Consider the following 13299-nt stretch of genomic DNA (forward strand, 5'->3'; position numbering starts at 1 on the left):
TGAAAACATCGGATGGAAGATCTTCCTCTCTGTCTCTCCTCCTCTCTGTATATCTGACTGTAATCAAGTGAATAAATCTTTAAAAAAAAAAAAAGAAATGATCAATTATTAGCAGCTTCCCCAGAATTTATTTTATTATTTTTAGCAGGTTATAGAGAAGAAAGAATTAAAGCTGCCACATTGGTTCAGCTATTCCATCATAATGCAAGCTTAATGATTGTTTTCTCTTGCTTTGTACAAAACTCTCAGTTTTGTATACTGAACATATTAACTGTGAAGCATATTAATATTTGGTTGGCCAAAGTGACACAAATACTTCCATCTACAGATATGTTGGGAAAATAGATTACATAATTTGTATAGTTATTATGAATAATTAAACATATTTTGCCCAATAAAAAGATCACACATTACGTATATTTGCCTTTAAATGTTGGTTAAGAAAAATTGTGTTGCCAAATTCTGCTGTAACTTTAGAACTCTGAAATAACTAGATTGAAAACTGTCTCCTGAAGTGACCAAACTACAGTAAATAATAATCATATGTTACCTTTGTACTATATAGGTTTTTTGCTATAGTTGTATTTCTTCCTTAAACATTTATTTATTTATTTTACTGATTTGAAGAGACAGAAGGATAGATAGGAAAAAGAGACAGCTGTGATTGGCTGATTGGAAACCCTACTATGGCCAAGATGGGGAATGGCTGAAGGTGGGAGCTGAGAACTCAAATCAGGCCTCCCATAGGGGTGGCAGGAATCCAATTGCTTGAGTCATCACTTTCACTTCTCAGGAAGCAAGCATTATCAGGCAAATGAAATGCAGAGCTGTGTTATCAAACCCAGGCACTCCAATGGTTTTTTTAGCTGCTACCTTAATTGTTATATAGAATGCCCACCATGGAAAAATTGTTTTCAAGAGTAAAATATTTTCCAAACTGTGGCAAGACCTCATTTCTGTTTAGAACATAATACCCGCCTCCTAAAAATTATCTAAGATAATAACATTATATATGTATATATATAAATTTATATAAATATAAATATACATGTGAAACTATATTATAAATATTATTATAGAGGCTGGCGCAGCTACTTAATACCTGCAGGTACAATGTCCCATATTAGTTCAGATTCTAGTCCTGGATGTTTCACTTCCCAGCTCCCTGATTTCAGACTGGGAAAACATCAGAGGACGATTCAACTGCTTGGGCCCCTGCACCTACATGGGGGAGCCAGAGGAAGCTCCTGACTCTTGGAATCAGATCAGCTCTGCATATTGTGGCCATTTGGGGAATAAACCAGTAGGTGGAAGAGCTCTCTGTCTCTCCTTCTCTCTGTAGATCTTGTTTTCAAATAAAAATAAATAGAAATATAAAAAATGCTTTAAAAAATGGGTGTTAGTGCATTAGGCTATTTTAAACTTTTAGAAATACACTTTGAAATATTGTTTACGTATTCCTTAAGTCCAATCTTTGAGTAAAACTCTAGATTCACACACACATGCATGTAAAGTTCAGGAAATTCCTACAATATATGTTGGTCCATTTATATTTAATGAAGTTCTCTTAGGGTTTTTAAACTCGCGGAGACTATTTGAATTATTTTGTTGACCACCAGAGGTCTCCAAAAACAACAGAACAATTACCACTAAGTAAAAGCGTACTGCACGAAAACAAATCCATTGTTTGCAGGTCAAAGGGAAGCAATGTCCACCAAGGGTTTTTCCTTTTTTTTTTTTTTTAACAGAAAAACAGAAATATATTTTTACATTGCCTTAGTGTGATTGGAGAGACCTTAAATGAGAGTTTAAATGTTCAATAAACACATTCATAATGCCTCTGTATTTATTCCACATAAGACTTGAGGTGGGGTAAAAAGTATAGGAAAATAATTCCTCTCTTTAGCATCTTTGACTTTTCCCTCTTATTTGGTTTTCTACTACTTATTTCTTCCCACTTTGGAACTGCAGATCTTATGTATGATGTATTGTACAATATACTCTCAACAATGAAGAAAATGTTCTAGGGTATCTGTCAGTTACTAAGAGTCAGCGGAAAAAAATTCAAAACCCCAAGGAAATTCCCCTATCTCAACTTTCCTCTTTCCATTTAAAGCCTTTCTTATATTTGACCTTTATTCAAAGGGAAAGACATACATACTTCTGTTATTTTGCTAATATGTGAAATCCAAAAACCAGAGTTGAATATAAGGAAGAGTTTCTCTGCAAAAATGTAACAATAGCTTTGAGACTTGAAGGTAAAATTTGTAAAGAAACTAATTGCATAGATGATACACAACACCACCTAGCCTTGCACTATGACAGAATAAAGGAGATGATCTTAGGCCAGACAACCATAAAGAACCTCGTAAGATAAATCAGCCTATTATTCAGTGGGGAAGCATTGGAATTCAAAACATAATGGCTTTGCTACCCAAATGGTGAGGTCACTGCACAGTGTTGCTTTGTACCTGAGAGCAATTACATACCGTAGTACTCCCACCGCGATACAGGTGCCACAGCTATTCCACACTTGAACACGCCACTTCCTGATCCCAAGACCATTGAGGTTACATACCCTCCGTATGACTAAGGAATGGAAACAGTTATTTTTATTGAGGTAAAAGAATAAGGACATATGGTAAGTGAGTCGTAGTTTCCACATTTCTCACATCTTTATATACTGTGCCTCTTTAGAGAAAGAAATCATGATATAGAAGGCTTAAATTGGCCTTAATTGGACAGTATCTAAAGATGACACTTTCACAGGCTTGTTTCCTTCTCTTGATAGAAGTAGGGGGAAAAGCATGGAAAATTTGCTGACCCTGGTGAATATGCAGTATCAGTTAAAGGAAGAAAAATAAGCACAAAACATTGACAGACTGATTCATGAGAAAATAACCCCCTCACTCTCTTTCCTCTTTCCTCTGCTTTTCTCCCTCTCTTCTTCCTCTCCCCTTCAGATCATAACTAACAAAAGTGTCAGCCCAGTACATAGAGGCTCCAAGTTTATACTGCCCAGAGATCCAGGAGTTGATAGACAGGATTTTCACCAAGTATTTCCAAAGAGATCAGAAATTGGCAGGTTCTAGACTGTACTCACTGAGAAACACATAGATTCATCAATCCAATAACTACTCACCCAGCCCCAAATGGCAATCCGTTCGCTGTCCACAAATCCCATTTTTGAAAATTGTCTAAAACAAATGGAAGAAGCCCACAAATCACTATTGCACTGTGTAGAGAAAATTAAGGTAACCGAATAACTGTGAAAGCCTACCACCATTTGTTCTCTACTTCATTCTCATAGAAATTAAGATTGCTTTCAACAATCAAAAACATCCTACACAAATGTCTGTCATTGTAAGTTAAGAACCAAGGTTTATTTTTTATTGGTCAGTGTCCATTAAAAGTGTGCATATGTGAGTGTGTGTGTGTGTGTATACGTATTTGTGTGAGAGAGATTCATAGGAAACAAATCCTGCCAGTATTTTTTACAGCTTTATATAAAAATTTGCAGCCCAGATGATGCACTTTTCTTTATAACTGAATTTAAATATCTCCAGATGTTTTCTAGTTTGAAGAGTCTGTTCCTGTAATGGAGGAAGATAAGGGCAAAGAACATCTGGGTAGGGCTTAGAGGGACCCCCAATGGTGCTTGCACACCGTTGTCTAAACAATATTTCTCAGACTGGGTGTTGATTAGGTAGCTCAGCAGCATCAAACAGAGGGCAGATTTTTTTGTGTTTGATGGATTATGACTTTTTTGCATAAACTATGTTAAGAACAAAGTTCAGGTAAATAACTGAGAAAGATCTTTTATGTATTTATTTCTTCATCTTAGCCTTACATCAAGAGAAGATTTTCTGACTTAAAAATAGCAAGTGGAATGTTTAACTTCCTAGTATTATAGATGAGAAAACCATCCTTTTGTGTTTTTAACTGATGAAATATGTTTTAAGCTGCTGAGTTAAGCAGTATTCGAAAAAATTATTTTCAGCTCATCATCTTCCGTAAACGTTTTCAAATGGAAGAATACACAATACAAAATGTGTACAACAGATAAACTTTTACAAAGTGAATGTATCCTGGAAACCCTGCCCTGTGCACCATCTCATAGGTTTCTATGTCATTTTCCTGTTTGCAAAGGAACAAGAAGAAATCTTTTTCTTTTATAGGATTCCATAAAAATCACACCTGTATTTGTGCTTGGTTTTGAACATTATATAAATCACATCAGGCAGGATGTATGCTTTTACGTCTGGCTTCTTTTACTCAAACTGTGTCTCTGTCAGATTCAGCTCTGCTGTTGTGTATAGTTCTTGGTGGTTACTGAAATGTTGCTCGACTGTATAAGCATAATCTGTATCGTTACCTTCATGACTGGATTCATATTTTGTGGAGCCTCAATTCCATAATTTTAGGACTTCTGCAGGTCAGATCTGATATGCCATGAAAACTATGAGCTTTCTTACAGAAGACCAGATTGTATAAATAAAAATTTATTTAAAATGGCAAAACTTCTTTCTTGAACAGAATTATGCTCTTTCTAATCTAAATTTCTTTTTTAATAGTTAATCGTTAACTTTGGTATCAGAATTTCACCCACCCAGGAATAGTTGATAAATTGTCATCTTTTGTTCTCTTTCTTTAGTTGTTCCATTCCTTGAAAGCATTTTTAAAAATCATTTAATTGTTATCACTTTCATGATAAAGTTTTGTGCCAACTGAAATTCCCTCCTCCCTGCCCTTATTCCCCTCCCAGCATTTTCCTCCATATTATTACAGTGGAATAGTTTTTTTTGTAACAGTTATAAGTTTAATATTCTGCTATTTATCACAGCATTGTCGGTCTAGGCAAAGGTAAAAATTCTAGTTTCAAATTGTCAAGGTATATGTAATTGTTTCATTGGTAGTAAAGACATTTTCTATAACCATCTAATTAATTAGTCATGGAACTCTCTCCGTTTCTTAGGCTATTGTTTCATATTATTTAAACACTCACATGTTTGTTTCTACCCATGCAGTTGAAAACTCAAAGATCACATTTCCCACTTCTCAACTAAAAATAAGTGCATGTGAAAGCTGGAAAACTAGATTCAAACTCCAGTTAATCTCAACAAATGTTTTAAGTCTCAGCTCTTTTTTGTAATATGGGGTAAAAATCTCCTCCAAGGACTGAACAGTTTTGACAACACCTGAAGGTAAAAACAGCCACCCTCATATCATATGCTATTGCAGTGATCAGCATCTTTCTTACACCAGATTCCCTCTATTAATAGCCCCATAAGTGGGCTGTACAAGAATGAGTTGTGGCTCATACTAAATGAGACCCCTCTATTTCTGACCCATGATGGTTGTAACCCACAGCTTCCCCAAAATACTAGAGTCACCCCTCATCCAGACTCCAGGATCCACCCCTAGAGTCTTGTAGTTGACACTCCTACCCATAACATGCACACTGAGCTCCACTGTAGTTCCTTGGTGGTAAAAGCTGGGCTTGCTTATTTAGCCAGATGCTTACTTGGGGAACATAAATTTTCAAGTTCTGTGTTTGATGAATTTTGATTCTCAGTTCCTAGAAGGTGGTCACACATGTCAGTTCCCTTTCTAGAGTCACATACAAAGAAAAAATGAGGAAATGAAATACTTTTTTTCAAACCTCATGCAAATCTGTAATCACATACATTTTTATTCAAACACTATATCTTCACTTACAACCTAACACAAAGATGAAAGATTGCAAAATTCCTTGTAGGAAATTTTAAATTCTTTTGAAAAATTTAAAATATAGCTTGAGGGGGGAGTAAAATCAAATGACCTTTGAATTCATATCATAGTCCCTCACCTGGCTGCTTCAATTTGATCTTCAACTTCAAGCGTTCCCAGTCTTTTGTTGATTGCATGCATGATCTTATCTCCTTGGTAACCGCTTCCTCTGCCATCAAAACTGGCTACTATGATGTTTTCTGTGCTTGCAAGATAAGTTGCCCAGTTGAGTCTGAAGATAGCATCTGCTTTTTGACTGCAGGGACCTGCGTATCTGTGAAAAACCCAAATGGTTAGCCCTGATGGTTTTCTTGAATCAAATGACAAATACTTTCATATCTTCATCCTGTGAAGAAGAAGCGTGCATCTTTTTCCTATTGTGAACCTGAAATTAGGTCAGCCATTGAGGAGTCCACATCAGGCTCTCTAAAAGTGATCCTTCAGTTGTATCCTCAATGACTGTTACTACACACAGGTTCCAGAAGCCAATACTTTCTTCAGAAATCAGAGAGAAGTCCTGTAATTGAGAATGCAATAACATAATGGAAAAAAAGATGATGATGACTATGAATGCAGTTTTGAATATATCTTTCCATCCAAGATCTCAAAAATTCCTAGACTACAAGTTTAATTCCCAGATTGGAATGTCCTCTGACTACTGCATCAAATGTGTTGCATTGCCTGGAGGACGTAGCCTAGTGTGACTCACACTGTCACAGCAGGAATCACTGTGGAATGGACCAAACACTGAATGGACTACTATGTAAAACTTCAATGGAGAAAGAATTACATCATATTGACATTCAGTAATTTATCTAGTAACAAGCTTAACTTCTTTGTACTTGCAGTTTTATAAGCTATGATTTACCAACATTAGCTGTGTGTGCAGTTTCTATCAAGCTCCCTTGCTTCTGTTTGCTAAGAGAAACTCCCTCCAGCTCACTGCAGCTCATTTCCATGTGCTGTCTTTGCCCCTTCAGGATTCCTGGACATAGATCATTCCCATTTCTCCCCCTTGTCTGCTCGCTGCTCCCCACACAGGATAAGTCCTGCTTGCATACCTTTACTAATGTAATGGTAGTAAAAAACAAAAATAAAAACAAAATACTAGTTTTAAACAAAATATTGTTTTATTTTCATTCAAAACTATAAACCGCAATATTTAAGCTATAAAAGGGAGAATGTATTCATGCATTTGTTAGGGGAAAGCAAGCATTTTCAACAACGTATGAACTACCTTGATCCTTTCACAAAATTAAATTTGTTAGAGTGATAACTTGCCTTAATATTTGGCATGAATCCAGGTATCTAACCCTCAAGATTAAACAAGACTCTTATTTTTAAATATTCAGCACAAAGATTTACTCCTCTCAAGAAAGAAGTAGGAAGGTAATGGATTAGAAAACGGTGCAAACTTTAATTTTTTTTTTCTTTTGGTTTTAGTAAAAGTCAGGTCTAATCATTACTTACTGAAAGTCAAAAAAATTTTTTTAGAAGATCACTCATTTGTCTAAAGAATCCATTTTAAGCATTAAAATTAATACCCAAACCAACCAGTGTCACTAATGAATTAAACTTCATTACATCAAGATTAGGTTTCCTGAAATATAAAATAGTAACATCTGGAAGTTTAAAATTCTTGTCTTTGCCTTTGTGCTTTTTTGTTTAGTTTTCATGGAATTGTGACTATAGTAGAATAAAGCTGTTTCTGCCACTACTATCTGTGTTTCCCCTCCAACTTTTCACATCCCTTAGCTTCAATTCCTTGCCCCATATAATGGGCCAGAGAAGTTACCACACTGGTTTGTCATTTGAGTAAAATAAGGCAAAGCATATGAGGCATCTGGCACCCAGCAACACCTAGCATACGTGTTGGTTTGTTTTATCTAACTTAATAAGGGAAATAACACAAGCCAGGAGAGGAAAAGTGTGTCACTGTGGCATGATAGGTGAGAGAAGGGCAATTTTAAAGGGATTAGAGTAAAGTGCACGCTTGACAGTTCATGAACATTATTTTACAAAGCTGCAGCATTCAGGATTCACAGGAGCTCACATTTACTGTTCTAAGACTTGTGATTGTAGGACTTCCTGTGCCCCTCAAGTCTAGATTAGAATGAACACTCTCCTATATCACTTTTCCTCATCAAAAAAGAGAACAGAAACTACTAGGCAGTGGTATTTCAGAAACTACAAGAGAGACTTCAGGTCCTCATGACTCAAAGGTAATTAACGGGAGCTGCTGGGGCACGTCTGAAGGAAGCAGAACCATGAAGGCTGTTAGTACTCATTTCTTGCTTGTTAAAACGTCCACAAGCTAAGGATGAAAGTGGGGACTTGAGCATCTTTGGAATTCCATTGAAGTTCATGGAAACAAATCAAAAGGAATCCCACATGCCACTGGACACAAGAGGAGTATCTGCTTTATTAGGAAGATGACAGAGAGCACAGGTTGGGGTGTGTGATTGCAAAACAGAAGGAAGAATCAACAGTCAGATACCACCAGGGCAAAAAGATGCATTTTACTTTCATTTTAAGCAAATTATAATGAACACATATATAAAAATACATTTGTATATGATGTTTAACTTCTAAACTGTTCCCTCTGGAATACTTACACATCGAATAGTAGAGGATATTTCTTGGATTTATCAAAATGGGGAGGCAAGATCATCTGATACCAAAATTCTAAAAAAACAAAAATTAATTAGTGTGTTAAAAACAATTATTACCACAAGATTTCATTCCTCATTTCTTTTGTTGAGAAGTTATATCTGGAGTTTTAATAGTAAAAACTTAGAAAAAAACTGCTTGGGTTTACATTATTTGAAGATACAAAAGCACTGTATTTCAGGTTAAATACTAGTTAATGTTAAACAATGAAGTTCCTTCTAACATATCCATTAAACACATTGGTGCTGTCAAAAATAAAAGTGCATCTTAGAGTTTCTGATGTTTTGTTTTGTGATTCTGTTCTTTGGCATCTGATCTACTTATCTAGTTTGTTTATGGCTTATGCTCTAAATTTTTCTCCAAAATGTTTTCCTCTTCTTGAATTTTCTTGAATCTATTTAGAATTTTTAGTTGGCCTCAACTCTACTTTAAAACTCTGATTTAATAACATTTTTTGTAACTCTTTTTGCCATCCCATACTACAAAATTGAGTTCCCATTTTCAGTTGTGTTTCACAGAATGAAGTTGAGTATATACGGAGCAAACTGTCGCATACCTTCTGTATGGTCTTATTAATTTAATTCTCTGTGCTTGATTTTACACAGTTTAATTAAATTTGTCCCTGAAAAAATGAAAAAAGTCCTTTCATCTCAAATTAAAGAAAAACTAGAGTATACAGTCTCAAATAAAACAGACTTTTCCCAGATTTTAATACAATTATTTCTAGCTTCAATAGATTTAAAGAAGCGAAAAAATACATTTGTTCTGCTAGAGGTGTTGCTAACATTTATTTTCCTTTTTGTTTGTTTACTCCAATTATTTTAGTTGAGGCAAAAAGATGAAAAAAATACTTCTTTTTATGCAGATGGGTTTATTCTCTATTTGAATTTTGCTGGTTATTCTCATGTCTTCTATTTAAATGCACTAAAGAACAGAAGTGAAATCTCTGTTATCATTTCAACAGAATGTGAAACTATCAGATGACCATGGTATTTTTAATGAATATAACCAACCATTATATGATGTCTGCTTTGCTTGATAGTAGTTGTACTACTACTTTGCTTAGTAGTAAATAGCAGATAGTTGGTAGATAGTAGTAGCTGGTTAGAAGGTGTTTTAGTTTCACCTTTTAAAAGATGGCCTGGCACAATGACTCAGTAGCTAAATCCTTGCTTTGCAGGTGCCAGGATCCCATATGGTTGCTGATTCATGTCCTGGTTGCTCCACTTTCCATCCAGGTCTCTGCTTGTGGCCTGGGAAAGCTGTGGAGGATGGCCCAAAGCCTCCAGGACCCTACGCCTGCATGGGAAGAAGCTCCCGGTTCCTGGCTTCATATCAGTTCAGCTCTGGATATTGTGGCCACTGAGAGGAGTGAACCAATGGACCAAAGAGCTTACTCTCTGAGTCCTTTTTTCTGTAAACCTGCCTGATAAAAAATAAATAAGTAAATCTTGAAAGAGAGAGAGAGAGAGAGAGAGAGAGAGAGAGAGAGAGAAGTGCAGTCTTTTTTGAGGGGAGGCTCTTAGTGTTTCCAGAGCCACATCTTTCCCAGTCCCCTCCCTCTCACCCCTTATCAGGTCTTCATTTTCTTTAACATAATTAAAATAGGATAACTGCGCACACACACACACACACACACACACACACACACACCCCTCCCCTCACGCTGCAGTGGGACTTCCCCATACCTGACAACCCCTTCCTATATTCCTGTCAAGTTACTCATCTAATTGTGTGACTTCACTGACTTCAGAGTTTCCCATTGTTTATCAACAGAAATTAAAGTAGCTGTGATTTTACACAGTCTGTCCACATCATCTCTGAAAAATTCTAAGGCTCTTGCCTCTCAAGTGTTCCTCAAGAGCCACCAACACATACTGGCTTTCTCTCAAAGCTCATTTAAAACACTGAAGCCAATCTGGACACACCCTAAACTTCAGGATGCATATTAGCGAGGTTCCAGGTAAATGACATGCCCTTTCAATTTGAATGTTTTAAGCTGTTCTTGAGAAATACTTCATACTTCTCAGTACTAATTTAATACCTAATGAGGTTAATATTTTTTATACTTCTAAATTTGTAACAAATCTCGAGCAAATCATTTGTGATGGATTCTCTACTTCCCTGTAAGTTGTTGATTAGTGATATTTTCTGCACAGAGAAATTCATTATTCATAGTCATCTCTGACTCTCAGGTCAGGAGTGAGGCTCAATATGGGTGGAGGAAGTGTCGATATTTTTCAGCCAATTCCAATTTTTATACAGTTATCTCAGATATTTTTACTTTCTGCATTAATAGTGGACTAGTTTAAGATATTGTTATGGTAAATACACAGCTATTTCTTACTAGTAGAATAGAAGGACTAACAGGAACTGAATTAGTCATAATGATTTTTCCTCTAATATCTTTCCTGTTGCAGAATAATTTTGCATAGAATGATTTTGCATTTTAAGAGCAAAAGTTAAATATCTAAAAACTATGAAAGTGGCAATTCTTGTGGCATAACATCTCATGTGAAAATAGCCTAAATTATATTCATGTGTAATACAAAATGCATATTTTCAGATAACATTATATTTCATTAATGCTGTCATGAAAAGTGCTATTCTAACAGAAATCCAACTTACTTGTTTCATTGAGAATGATGAAATCCAGTGTTTTTGAGGGCATCTGAATATCCTGCAGCATCTCATCCAAAGCTGAATTGTCTTCCAGGACTCTCAGTTCTAAATAAACACACAGAACAGCAGTAATTTGTTACAGTGTGAACATTTGCATTATGCAACACAATAAAACACAAATACATAATTCACTGATCGGACAACATGTACCCAGATTACACATTTTGTGTTCAGTCACTGTTAAGACTCTAAAAGTCAAAGAAAGTCACAGATGCTAAGTAGCTGTTGGTCTTATTCACATGCACTTTCTTAAAAGCAAGAGTGAAGAATGAAAAATACCTTGATCATTCGCACTGCTATGCAGAGTATAAAGAGGCAGACCAGGGCCTGTTAACAGAGTCGGAGAAAGTTACGCTGTCAGTGAGTATTTAACAAGGAAAGCATGGATTACTTTTCAAAGATAGTACTTGTCATGAGTTTGGTTAGGTGGAGCACAAAATAAATATCACAGAATCTTAATAAAACTTAATAATTGTTTTTTTTCTCTCTTTAAAATGACTGTGATTTGGGTCTAAGAATGATCACTGGAAAGGCACAGGACTCAGGAAAAAGAATTTGGAAGTGAAGCTCTACCCTCTTGGGTGTCTTGAACGCATTATCATCTCTATAACCCGTTTCCTTACCAGTAGGCTGTACTGAGAGTTGCTATCCTCCCCCAGTCTCAATCCCAGAGCCTGGGATGGCCACATTGTCCAGTCCTGCCCTCCTTCCAGCATTGTGGGCAGAGCTCTGGAGCCAGCCCCACCTGGGGAGGGGCAGGACTCCTCTCTGTTGTCTCAGTCCCACAGAGTCCGGGAGCCAGGCACACATCTGCAGTGCCTGACTTGGATAAGCAATTCCTTTCTGGCATGCAAAAGTGTTTTTCTCACAAGCCCATATCTTCACTATTTATCCCAACTGTGGTAGTTGCAGAGTGGGAAGGTAATGTATAGAAAAGCTACTCTGGGAGTGATATAGCTTTTGATAAATTTGGATGATATTATTAATTTTATATGTGATTGAAATGACAGTCAAGGCAATATGCAGACTTGGGTTTGAATCCTGGCTCATTCGCTGTACTCAGGACAACATATCTATGCTTCAGTCTCTGTGGATAACAGAATCTGTCTTATGGAAGGATGAAGCAAGGTTATACAGAGCTTTTAACCCAGTGCCTAGTGTAAAGTACATGCTCACAGAATGGTGACTAAAAATAACTATTGTGAAAACCACAAAGAAATGTACAATAATAATGACATGTATTAGCGAGGAAAGATTCACCTAGCCCTTTTGGAAACTGATTTTTTGTGATTTGTCTTTATTTTCATAATATAGAGATTCTTTTTCTCATTTGGAGAAGTAAGTTAGCTCAGCATTCAAAAGAAATTGCTTGGGAAGTAGAGGCTCATGCTTAAATACCTGTATGTCCCCAACTAACTACATGACCTGCACATTCACTCTGCATTTTGCCCAGGTTCCTTCATGTCTACTAAATAATAGCAATAGCAACAAAAGATGGAGCAGTGAATGCCATCCATGTAGTTAAAGGGTCAGGTGGATAAAGTGATAATTTTAAAGAAAACCAGAATTAAAGAAAACCAAAATATGTGTGTATATAAGCAGGAAGTGATTCTGTAACACACAACTGCTGTTACATATGAGGGAAGTATGTGTGTGTGTGTGTGTGTGTGTGTGTGTGTTCAGTCTAAAGCAAGGCAAGAGAATCAGACAAATCCCTTGATTTGAGATGGAGAGAGGGAGGAGGAAATGGTGGTTCTCACGTAAATGGAAATGGAGAGAAGGAGATTGAGGTGATTACTAGAAATCCATATGATCAAATGGAGAGAACAGAGCAGAGCAGACTGCTTCCCTCACGGAACCCAGAAGAGGATCTTTATGTGGCGAGACTGGGCGAGGGCATTGGTCAGGAGGGGCTTCTGAGCTGGTGAGTGGAAGGGGCCATCAAGCCCAGTAACTATGGTATGGAGGGAACAGAGAAGTGAGTGTGGGCGGGGTGTCTGCCCACTCAAGCAGCTCAGACTTACCGGAACACCTCAGCTGATAATACTTTGCACCTTTAGAAAATGACACAGAATAGTACTGGCACCTTTCTGGTTTCAGCTCACAACTCAAGCATGTCACTTTTGTGTGGTCGTTAATTTGGATTCTGTAAAACCAACAATGCGAATTAAGTGCTGG

The 13299-nt window shown here is 36.7% G+C and overlaps 1 protein-coding gene across 1 annotated transcript in view; it reads right to left on the reverse strand.

The window, feature by feature from the left end:
• DPP4 (dipeptidyl peptidase 4) overlaps positions 1–13299 on the reverse strand; it is an 84311-nt gene that overhangs the window by 14352 nt on the left and 56660 nt on the right. Inside the window, exons 16-22 of the mRNA XM_004577330.4 lie at positions 13146–13267; positions 11401–11448; positions 11068–11166; positions 8385–8454; positions 5849–6043; positions 3143–3197; positions 2490–2589 (exon numbers count right to left, since the gene is read on the reverse strand). Coding sequence (XP_004577387.2) covers positions 2490–2589; positions 3143–3197; positions 5849–6043; positions 8385–8454; positions 11068–11166; positions 11401–11448; positions 13146–13267 — 689 coding nt within the window. The remainder of the gene's footprint in view (positions 1–2489; positions 2590–3142; positions 3198–5848; positions 6044–8384; positions 8455–11067; positions 11167–11400; positions 11449–13145; positions 13268–13299) is intronic.

The sequence above is a fragment of the Ochotona princeps genome, chromosome 5 (assembly GCF_030435755.1).
Source record: "Ochotona princeps isolate mOchPri1 chromosome 5, mOchPri1.hap1, whole genome shotgun sequence".
Classification (NCBI taxonomy): domain Eukaryota; kingdom Metazoa; phylum Chordata; class Mammalia; order Lagomorpha; family Ochotonidae; genus Ochotona; species Ochotona princeps.